This window comes from Saccostrea cucullata, unplaced genomic scaffold (assembly GCF_032062105.1).
Source record: "Saccostrea cucullata isolate Sc308-1 unplaced genomic scaffold, CSIRO_AGI_Scuc_v1 ctg1609, whole genome shotgun sequence".
In the NCBI taxonomy this organism is placed as follows: Eukaryota; Metazoa; Mollusca; class Bivalvia; order Ostreida; family Ostreidae; genus Saccostrea; species Saccostrea cuccullata.
Genome location: NW_026939034.1, coordinates 1 through 12528, shown reverse-complemented (window position 1 = coordinate 12528; position 12528 = coordinate 1). Strand labels below are relative to the sequence as shown.

The 12528-nt window shown below is 30.0% G+C and overlaps 1 protein-coding gene across 1 annotated transcript; it reads right to left on the bottom strand.

Moving 5' to 3' along the window:
• Positions 1–3102: 3102 nt before the first annotated feature.
• Positions 3103–11258, bottom strand: LOC134252142 (uncharacterized; the record flags this gene model as incomplete). Its single annotated transcript, XM_062734581.1, has 9 exons — positions 3103–3280; positions 6042–6067; positions 7814–7877; positions 9010–9064; positions 9907–9966; positions 10317–10394; positions 10500–10600; positions 10780–10852; positions 11142–11258. Coding segments are annotated over 9 exons (674 nt in total), but the record flags the coding sequence as incomplete, so codon positions are not given.
• Between the last annotated feature and the right edge of the window lie 1270 nt (positions 11259–12528).

Here is a 12528-nt window from a genome sequence, read left to right as displayed (position 1 = left end):
TACTGCAATAATCAAAGTTACTGTAACTTTGAAACAAAGTATGATCTTCATTAGAGGAATAGTTTATAATTATTTTTATCAATTGCCAATAATTATATTTTTTTTCAGAAAATGTTCTTTATTGGTAAACGACATTCTTTTGAGCCGACCGTATCCATCTATGCGTGATTTTCGATGCTTTTAGAAAGCACTCAGCTAATCGACTAGTTCCATTGAATATAAACATGATAAATAATTATTGAATGACTTCACAGTAAGTCACAATAAATTCAACCATTATTATGACCACTGATGATTACAATTATACATCTCGCAAAGTTTTCCACAGATATAACAGTCATCTTGTCAGTCTGTCTGTTTGGCAAAGCATTTGAGTCCAAAAAAGAGCTGTAAATGTCTTACAGTTACTTAGGTACAGTGCAGGGAAATAATTTTGTTACAGCATCAATGCTGATTTTGGTGCTTCCTATGCTTGCTGATTTTGATGCTTCCTTTGCTTGCTGATTTTGATGCTAGTTATCCTTATCCTGATCCTGGTTTGATCCTTATCCTGATGCTGGTTTGAAACTAGGTCAATGCTAGTAATGCTATCGGAAGTAGGATTATCCTGCCGGAAGTGGATAATTCAAAAACAGCATCGCTATTTTAAGCCATTAAAAATAATTTTTGGGGTAATTTTTATTTGTAATTTGTATTAAATGACTTTCCTTTATCTGTTTTCACTTTGGTCAATGCTAGTTCTATCCTTTGCTTGCTGATGCTGATCCAAGTAATGCTGTTTTTTTAAATGCTGATGATGATGCTAGTTCTATCCTGATCCTACTTATGCTGATCCTGATGCTGGTTTATGTAACAAAATTAGTTCCCTGCACTGTAGTGTTCATTTCGATTCTCTGAAAAGCTGCAGTCTTAAAAAGTTCTGGAGTTATCTGGAAAGAACTTCTGCTTTTGAGTTTATAGGTATATTTAAATGAAGAATGTGGGGGTTTTAACCTAAAAACGTAATAATTTTTTTTCTTTTATGCATGATTTGAAAGACATTTTTCTGTGCTGATAATTATTAAATTATACCTAATGCTCCATTCAAAAAGGGTAACTCAGTTTTAGTATCTCAAATACATGCAAAAACATACACAAATTATGACTTTATAGATTATTCAATAAGCAATACAATATAATCAATCAAATAAATCTATATTTATTTTTTTATTAAAAATATAATTAAATCTTCCGCAAACAAATAAAAAAGCTTTAAATGAGTTGATTAAAAATGATACTGAGAGTAAATGAATGTTAGTTGTAAATATAGTTTTTTCGACACAATCTTTCCAGGCTACGAGCATTCAACGTGTTTTTATGTACTATTCATATATTTCTTCTTCTTCTTCTTCTCCATTTACATGTATAAGCCTATCCGAAAAAAAAAAGCAAAATCCTAATTACATAAAGTAATGGCATATTGATTACATCAGATAGTTTGTATGTTTAAACAATGATTAAATAATATAGAGTTATAGAACTTATTATATAATAGTGAATATTGGCACAAATTGGCAGTTCAAATGCACGAGCTTGTGAGTGCATTTTAACAACTAACTAGTGCCAATACTCACATAGATCAGTTCAATAACTCCTTTTATATATAGCTAAAACATTTTCACATAATTTAAAATAATTATTCCAACAAAAAAAACTGAATTAATGATTTTTTTTGATATCGATATTCAAATTAACGACTGTCCTTTTAGCGTTTAATATCGCATCATTGCGATGACCCTACCGAGCGAATATGATTTGCTTATTCATCTTTAAATGGGTCTAATACGTTCTATATATATTTTAATAAATAATTTCATCTTTGTGTGAAAAATAAACACATCTTACCTAGATGCCACTTCCTTTCTTTAATTTAACTCTGAGAATTTGACCAGACGACTTTTTGTTCATAATGGGGCGTTCGATATTAAACGCTCGTATTCGGAATGTTTCGGGCATACTCATATACGTTATACAAAGTTAGCGTTTAATAAAAAGTCAGGGTATTGAACGCTAAAATTCTCTAGATTTTTGTTAGTATTTTATTAGAGACTAATTATTAGCTATATAATAAATGTTGAATATTGTTTGATAAAGGTTTAATAATGTTTACATAGTAAAACTATTATATCTAGAAAGATGATTTAATTTAGTGATCCTAAGATGTAAAATAATAATTAATTTATATAAGAAAGCAATTTATATGATATTCAATTTATGAACATATTAAAACATAGTGAAGCAGAGAGAGAGAGAGAGAGAAAGAAAGAAAGAGAGAGAGAGAGAGATCTTTTAAAGTTCTTCAAAGCTTCTGAATTCTTAATTGATATTTGACCTTTTTATATGTAGAGTTTACGATTAATATTATATCAAACAACTTTTTCTTTTTACTTCAAGTCTTTCAAATTATTTTTTTTTTGTCTTCTTTACCGAATTAGAATCTCATTTTTCAAAGCATTTTGATTATGTATTTTAAAGTAACACAAGGAGTCAAAATTATGTTTTTCCTTTACGATATATGTAGCATACAGAAAAAAACTTGAAAATTGTGCTTATATTATAGCTAAGATATAACAAACTGCAAGAAACAAGTGCACAATATAAGTGCCGAAAAAGCAAAGGTTGTATCTACCGTTTCGTTGTTTTCGTGTTTGTCGAGGTCACACCACTTTTATTTTAAGTTCAAACTTGTAAATAATATTCAACTGAAGCATGCAAATGTGAGAAATATATTCTAACAACGTTTTTGAAAGTTTGCATCAAAATTTGTGGTCTACTTACAATCAATCATTGGTACTTGAGACCATGGTAACTATGGAAATTTATTCAACTTTTCTGCGCACGAGTACAATAGGGAGGAAGAAGTATTTAGCAATATTTTCGTTATGGGAAATACTGAAATTATCTTTACTTTTATATTTCTCCATAAAAATAGAATTTTTAAGTTCTGAAACCTGTAAATTTCTGAAACCTAATACTTTTGGGAAGTGAACAAAATTGGCACGGGTGAGAAAAAAAAATTCTACATTTTTAATTTTTTACCTTAGTGCATCACGGTGTCTCTTTATATTTATTTACATGTACATATTAATTCCTTTATTGTTCTTAATAAAATACCAAGTTTTAATACCTGTTTCGGTATTTTTACCTAGAATTAGGATTTCGACATGATATTGCGTCTTGATAATCACCAATTTGAGAAGGTTGAGCCGATGATTGGTTTTCCCAGGAAACATTGTCTTCGCTACAAAAAATAAATAAATAGGTAAAGTAAAAAGAATTAAAAATTTAATGCATATATAAAGGAAGTGAGAAAAAAATCTGCTGAATAAACAAATTCCATGCGGGGTTAAATAAAGTTATTGTTGTTGTTTGGATATGTAGAACTCTATGAATTAACATAATCAATAATTGATTAATTTTCTTAATCAGAGTCATTTAAGAAATAAACAAAAATGTTTTGAACATCTCTAGGAAATTATCTTAGTTGTTACGTGATCAAGTCATATGAATCCCGTGTATATGTAGCTTCTCAGTAGATTTGATCATACGCCGCCTAAGTTCATTTCCCAGTTAACTTTTTAGCATTGTTGTTAATTAATTTCATTGTAAAACTGCGTTTATTACACGAATGGGCCGCCATATTGCTATCTTGTGACGCGCAATTACCTACAAGTTGTTTGGTCTTGAAAGTTCACCTCGCTCCAACTTTTGAATGTTTACAATTATGTTTAGCACTCCAGTTCAGGAAATATATGTTATAGTGAAATAAGATAATCGCTGTCGAGAATAATCTTTAGTGATTTTTTCATTAGTTAATATATTTGTAGTCAAAAGCGGTGATATCGCCTGTTTTAGTTTAAATATAAAAAGGGAAGTGCGGTTTAAGGCTAATTATAGTATTCAAAACATTTATTCAAGAGTAAGATTTATTAAAAAATATTTCTTTTCTTTTTTCATTCTATCTTTTTCTTACAGCATTAGAACATTAATTGTAAATCTCCTGATTAAAAATATCCCGAATCTTTTCACTTAATTAACTTGTTGTGTCGGTCGCGTTATGACTTCTGACCCTCCTAATAAAGTTCATACAGAATTGAATATATTTTATCTTCAATAGGTTCGTCTAAGAAAGATACTTGCAAATGTAAATATACAATGTTTAAACCTAGGATGCATACCACAAACAAATTTTCTTATCTCCCAAACACTGGTATTTTTTCTATATATTTCTTTAAATAGAAATGTAATTTTCAGATTTTGATCTTAAATAGTGTTAAAATACACTCTAACTTGTAAATATTAACAGAAAACTCGAAGCAAGAAAAATGAATACAACATACTTTTTAAAAACATCTAAACTGTAAATTTACATTTTTGCAAAATTTTGTTGATTGGTTAAACATTATATGTTGTTTAATTAAACACATATTACTTTAAAAGAGAAAGGCTTAGCTAAGATACATTTATCTGAATTTTGGAAGAAAATCTTTGTGCTATTTATCCTTAATATCAGATTGCCGTCTTTTCTTTTGTACTAGAAAATGGGAGACAAAACAAAATATTTCTTTTATAAGCCATGACAATTGTATCAAAAAGTAAGTTATTTTACATTTATTATGAATTATGAATAAAGAAATGAATAATGAAATAAATGAAGCACAACTAGAACTACTACATTCACCATGGAAATGGAAAAAAAATTGTGTCGTCAAGTACTGCTACTCTTAAAAAAGAAGGAGAAAAAGGGACCATCTACGAGGGTTGTCCCAAAATTTCGTAGACTGAGCTTATATCTTTTAAAGAAATTTATGTATCTAAATAAAATTTTCAGGGTGGATAAAGCGTGTTCTTGGCAGATAAATTACGAAGTTTTATGATTTTTACTTGAAAACTTTTCAAGTAATAACATTTAAAGTGATATCGTTCTCTAACACCCGGAGCAATCTGCAACGTCAAAAAAATGAAAAAATACAAATGTCAACAGTTCAAATTTTTGGAGAAAATATTTCAATTACTAGAATCTAATTCTTAAATTAAACGAAACGGTTATAGTTATAAATGTAAAATATCTTAATTACTATGATATGATCAAACATTAAAATATGTAAACAAAGTATACATGTATGCATGTACAGGTATGAAATAATAATGATTTGAAAACGCTACATTTCTACGGGCTTTTCGTCTGTTTTCTCTAAGGGAGTACCACAATGCAACTCTTGCCCATTTCTTAGCCCCGTCTTTTATTTTAGCTACTGTTATTTACAAACACATAGAGAAACCGTTTTAATCATTTTAAATACTCAGAATGAGACAAAGTTTCCTAGTCTACCAAACATTTATGACTGGTACATTTTTGTAAGAGTGAATTCGGGATCAAAACACTTGATCATATCCAGTGCGCTGCCTGTGCCAACGCAGCCGCCATTTTTCAGAAAGTCGGATTTCAACCTCGTGTATATAAAACGTTATAAAAATCATATTTATCAAAGCATAAACTCCAAAATTTGGGGAAATGTAGTTAATAGAACAGTATTAAGAATTTTCATTTCCATTAAAAAAATACGGGGTAGTAATTAAGTTTCCGTAGGATTTTAAATATAAAATACCAAATTTTAATTGCAACTCTTGGGTATTGCGCCGCCTACCTACACCAGACAATGAAATGCGTCTTTTAAATTGGAATAATTTGTGTAGTTACTCCATATTTGTCCATAAATTTATTAGATAGTGTCGGTTTATTCTATATACGAAGTTTCATTAATGTATGACATAGGGTTCCTACAAAACAACGCTTGTCTACGGAATTTTGGGACAACCCTCGTATATACTTATAAGTTGAAACTCTCCCACATCTTTCTATCTATAAAACATTTGGAGATAACGAATATTTTAGATGCAATGTAAAATACGTGTATGGATGGAAGATGAAATAATTGTTTTCTTGACATTTTCGACATATAAGATTTGAAAGAAAATTCCATAAGTATAATGAAAAATACCTCTCTTGTGGTCCATCAGGACAATACTGTAATAAAAAAGTACTGAATTCAATAAAAGATTCTTACAAACATTGACCTTTGATAATTTGTAACATTGATGTATTTCAATTTACTAAATAAACAGCTGAAATGCCAAAATGGAGAGAATATCAGTTTCGAATTCCAAATTGACTAAATTCTTCGCATCTACGCATAATAATTACATTAAAAGATGACTGATTGTCAAAAAAATGTTCCTGGAAGGCCGATTATAGCGAGGATAAAAATTTCTGGACTGCAGGTCAAATTGTAAGGTCCAAGTCAAGAGATCTGATTTTGCCTTTCGGAAAAAAGATGTACATGTATATAAATGAATATACAATTAAGCATGAATACAATATTATTGTCAAATAAACGTTTTCTAATAGTAAATCAAACTCTAAAGTGAAGGCCAAAGAGTTAAAATTATTGGAAATCTTGGGAAAACTTTGCCAGATGAAGTCTGCATACACAATATAAAAGTCCTAACACTAACTCTTGAATTCATCATAAGAAATATAATTGTGAAATCTAATCGCCCAATTACTGCAATGTTCGGTCAAAGTTTGTTTTTAAATATTGGGCAATCTCCAAGATCAAGAAACACACATGGAAAGTCCTCGTAAAGCAAATGATACATGTACATGTGAAATATAAAAGCCATAGTACAAACCATGAAAAGTAATGGCTATAAGGTTAAAGGGGATAAATTTTTAGAAAATGTGTATTAATCACCAACATCCTAACCAGGATCCTGTCTGACATAGGTCCAATCAATAAAAGTTGCCAGTTAAATTGATGTGTTTGTTGCCAAACGGACAGACAGACAGACGGGTAAAAACTACATACTTCCAAATCTTCAATTACTGAAAAAAATGTGTGATAAAGAATAAAAAGCCATACATTGACAAGCTCTCAAAACTGAACTTGCTACTTATCGTTTTAAATATATGGCTTTTTAAATGCTATACATCTGAAATCATTTTTCAAAATATGGCTGAGTTTTTATGTCACCATGAGCTAATTTTTGAGTGTATAGTTTTTGCATTGTTTGTTTGTCAGTTGGTCCGTAAAGACTTTAACTTTGTCCTTACTTTTAAGTGGATTTTTCCATGGCTTACATACATATATTTCACGGGTATTTGAATTGTCACTAGTACTTTCTTTAGATATATGTACAACCAAATTTGACCTCTAGCTTTAACTTTGACCATAACTGTTAAACACTTGGTGCTAGGACAATTGGATGGCATATGTGTACTTATTGTGAAAAGTCTTCTCAAATGCTATAAGTAATTTGACCTTTCACCTTGATCTTAGAGCATGACCTACTTTTAAAAAAACTTGAACATTTAGCAATAATGTAAAACTTTTTTCTTGATCTTGGAGTATGACTTGCATTCAACAATGTTAAATCCTCACTATAAGATGTTCTGCGGGAATTCATTTATTCATAAACACATATTCTTTTTTTCGCTTAAAAAGCTAATATTGCATACTAGCAATATTTTTATTTATTTGTTGCAAAATTTTACCTTTTATGCATCGGTAAGCAACATTTAAATTCGTTCTACGTATTTATACGTTTAGCCTTGAATATATAAAAAATAAGATGGAAACAAATTGAAATCTGAGCGTAAAAGAGCCCAATTCAAGTTTGAGATAACTTTTAAACTTACATATGCATACATGAACTAGCAATCTAAATCAGGGGAATCATTATTTTATTATTTTTTTTATTAGAAATGTTTTACGCGATGTATTTCCTGGGCTGACAACAGATCTTCTATATATCCTTCTTGAACTGGCAAATTTGACCTATAAAAGAAGCAAATTATTATTTTCAATTAAAAATCTGTGGTGCTACAATGTAACTGGAGGCTAGGGTTTGAAGGCTCAAGCATAGCCCAGCCAATTTCGACCAACAAGGACTATCTTTCTGAAAAGGTCGAATAAAATATCTCTGTACGACAGATAACTGCTCTGGAAAGGAGAATCATGGTTGAGATAGACGCAGGAAAGAAATTTTGAAAAAAAAATTATTTTCATTTTTGGTATCGTCATCTGAATTTCAATAACTGATAAATTATCAATAAAAAATTAAAAGATACGAGTTTTACTGACAGATAATAAAACTCCGAAATCGCCTCGAAAAATTAGAATTGATTTCAGTATAATTATAATGTATCTATATATCAGCAATCTTCTTTGTTTAAATTGTTATTTTGAAGATGTGCATCACATCATTATTTTGGTGCAACAGTCGGTGGTTCCCTTCCAAATATTGGACTGATACAGAGGAGAATTAGATTAAAGCAAGTGATCTGAATCTATATATAAATTAATTACAAAAATGATAGGTTCTATGCTTAGAAAGACCAAAAGCCACTATGGGCCTAATTTTGCCCTTGAAAGTTTTGAAAAATTAAAACCACTCAGTTTAGGTTGCAAATGTTGTATTTATCACTTGGAGTGTTGGTGACCACGTTATATTCATCATGACGTAATTTTCCCTTTAATCAATGCATTATGACGTCATATCCTGTAACTTACTTTGAAAATGACCTAATGTTGATGTTATTTTTTTTTCAGTATTTCATGTAGGAGCACAACCTCTTATCCAAAATACGCAAATACATAATGAAATATCTGTTTCTAAAGATTAAAAAAACCATGTTTTATTTTTTTAATCGTGGGCTGTACTCATATTTTAATTTCTTGCTGAAGGTAGTCAAATACGCATGTTTTCTGCAAATTTCAATAACATTGCTATTTCTCAAAGCCTGTTTTCGAATATCTGAATTCTCAAAAATAATTTTTAATACAGAAAATGAAATTACCATGTGTATAATTTATTTTGATATATGAAATGGGAAAGAGGGTGATAGTTAGTTAATTGATAAAATTTCAGGGCCATTGTCTGCATAAAGTGAACCTAGCTCTTAAATACCTTTGCCGATTTTCTTGTATTAGTCTTGTGTTGAAACTTTGGTCTGTAGGATTTTCTATAATTGCAAAATAATGTTTATGTAAAATGATTCACCAGTTCTTAACTTGTAGAGTGTCGTCCATACTCGTATCTCACAAATCATTTATATGAAATAATGCATGTATGAAATTAAACCATAATTCGTTACATTGTAGCAATTGGCCTAATATGTAAATTAAAGTCATCTTTGCTTTGTTAGTTTACATGGATCAAAGGTGTTAATGAGCTCATATATTCAAATGTCGTCCAACGTCACTCTGTTCCTACACTTATATATGTAACTTTACCAAATAATCAACTGAATGAATTTAGTAACCTAGAATCATCCCTGAACAAAGGGTATTTACGATTGCTCACGCGCAAATTCCTTTGGAAAAGACAGATTTAACACAATAAAAAAAGAACAGTAAAAATATAGCAGATATTAAAAATCATTTTCTTTTCATGATCAATACTACATGTGTATAGATCTAGAGAATTCCGACCAAGTGAAAGCTTCATTACACAGGTGTTACATGGTATAGATTTTGAAGTAATATGTGCATCAAATCAGTGACCAGGGAAAATTAAGGGGATTTCGCAAAGGGGTTTTTTAACATAGGAAGATTTAAGGCAAGCCAGACACTTACTAGTAGTCCTGTTAAGGAACTCCGATCCTCAGCCAGGAAGGATAACGCTTTAATTTATAATTTAAATTTAAAAAATCCCAAAATGAAGCTTGAAATTGAAATCTTTTCAATGCAATAATTTTCATTTTATCCTCTAAATGGGCTTCAATGTTCTTTGAAGTTCACAGAAATGTCTTATAAAAAGTCGAAATTTTTTCTCCATAATAGTATTTAAAAATAACATATATACCTTCCGTTTGTTCCATTTCGTTTCGTCCGTTTGCTGCGTTATTGTAATAAATTATGTCACCTTGAAAGAAATATAAAATATAATAATTTCAGACACCTGCCTTCTAGAAAAAAATTAAACATAGTTTCATTGTACAATTATACGGGTAAATTTCTTGCCAAAAAATGAGTTTTTCTTTTTCTGAAAAGAAAATTGAAAATAAAGGGTTATGCTTTAAATTAATGCCATGTGCCCCGTGGCTACAAAACAAAAACCTCACAAAGTTTTTAAAATGTTATAATTTTAGTTGACACGTTGATATATCGATATATTATTATAAAATAAACATTTCCTACGTGTATACTAGTTTTTCCATGAAAATTGAATCTTCTTTAAATAAAGAGTATAGTGATGTGAAAACTAGCACTTACCTCCCTGATGCTCAGTTATAATTCTTTCACCTCTTGTGACATCTTCTTGACTTTGATTGCCTTGTACACAATCTAAACCTTATTTGCAAGACGGTTCAATTTAAATGCATCTTGTATTATTTCAAAGAAAATCTGCATGTTAATGAAAATTTAAAATCATGAAATAAAATATCGAACTCTTACCTATGTATTTATTGACATGTATATTTTTTCGATTTCGGAAAATAATGCAGCAAACGAGTGTTGCAAAAAGTAAACCGACCAGTATCCCCATTACAGTTTCTCTGTAATTAAGGAGGAAAACGAAAAAAAAATCATAAATTTCATTTTAAAAAACAGCATTTTGTACCTTCAAAAGTTTTGAAAAATTTAAAAATAATCCATATAACCTAGTGCATTCAATCGATTCAAGAAATTTTTAAAATTGTTTGTTTAATTAACTCAAAAGCATAATTTTACAAACCCAATTACTAAATTATCGATGTTATCTGACTGGTTCATCATGGTTTTTGTATCTAAGCGATAACATTCCTGATCTGTAGAATGCAAATAACGTCAGATTATTTTATATACATTCTTGACATTTTACCTGATCATGATATTGTTACAAGTAACCTTTTAAAACAAGGGAAAAGTGTAATTTATAGCATGTTTTATACACTTTTTCTATGTTAAACATAATTATAACCATAAAATAATACACTACTTCGTATATTATACATATTGTATTTTTTATTTAAATATGCTGTTCTGTGCATCAATCATATTTCAAAGAAAGATATTTTCAAGTTTTTTTTAAATTTAAATCCAGTAGAAATGTTATACATTTGTATGCCTTTGTGGACAAATATCGAGTTGGCCAAGGGATATCAAACGTTGTGCAGTCCTTTGCATAGTGGTCTTGTATCAGTAAGCCTTGCTCGTTAAACTCAGTGCAGAATCCTAAATCAGAATAAATATATTAAAGGTACAGACTCTATCTGATACATATTTTCTTTTTAACATTAAAGATTATAGTTGTAAGATGATATTATAAAGTAAACAAGATGTGTTTGTGAAACACTGATGCCCCCTTATAGCAACGTAGCGAAGGTTAAGCTTTCTCAAATACAGATCAAATATGGTTGACCCAACCGTAGGGCCTTTTCACAAGAAATGCGAAATATAAAACGCTAGCTACACCTGTTCAGGGTTATGACCAAGGTTAACATTTTATAAGATAGGACAAAGGGTCAAGGTCAAAAGGTTAATGTTGTTGGTTTCTAAAGAAAGACCTTGTCTCAAAGATTATGTATGAAAAGTATTAAAGTACTAGCCCTTACCGTTCAAAAGTTCAAACGTTATGACCAAGGTTAAAGTTTGTAAAACGTAGGTCAAACTCTAAAGTCAAGGTCAAAGGGGCAAAGATTCTTGAAATTTATAAAAGGTCTTGTCACTAGAGCTACACATGTGAAATATGAAAGTTCGAACCCCTTCTGTTCAAAAGTTATTGTAAACTTTGTAAAAAAAAAAAAGGTCAAACTCCAAAGTCAAGGTCAAAGGGTCAAGGTTCTTGATATCAAGTGGAAGTTCTTGTCACAGGAATTAAATTTATAAAGTATGAATGCCCTAGTCCTTACCCTTAAAAAATTATGGTCAAAATTGTATTTTTAAAGTAGATCAAACTCCAAGGTCAAGGTCAAAGGGTGAATGTTCTTGGTATTTAATGAAAGGTCTTTTTATAAGAATTACATGTGTGAAGTCTAAAAGCCCGTGTACTTATTGATCAAAGTTATAGCAAACTTTAAACTTTTTTCATAGATACGGAAATCTTCAAGGTCAAAGGGTCAAGATTGTTGGTATTCAATGAAAGGTTGTTCCACAAAAAAAAACACATGTCAAGTATTATTGTCCTGGTATTTATTGTTCAAAAGATATTGCCAAAGTAAAAGTTCAAAATTTTTGTGTTAACTGGGTTAAACTCAAAGGTCAAGGTCAAAAGGTCAAATTTGGTGATACATGATCCAAAGAAAAGCCTTGTCAAAAGGAATACACATGTGAAATATGAATGTCATAGCTTCCCTAGATTAAAAGTTATAAACAAGATTAAAGTTTTTGCGGACAAACAGACAAACAAATAGACAGAGAGACAGACAGACGGACGGATACGACAATAATTATATACCACTAAAACTTCGTTTACGGGGGCATAAAAAAACTAAGTACTAGAAGC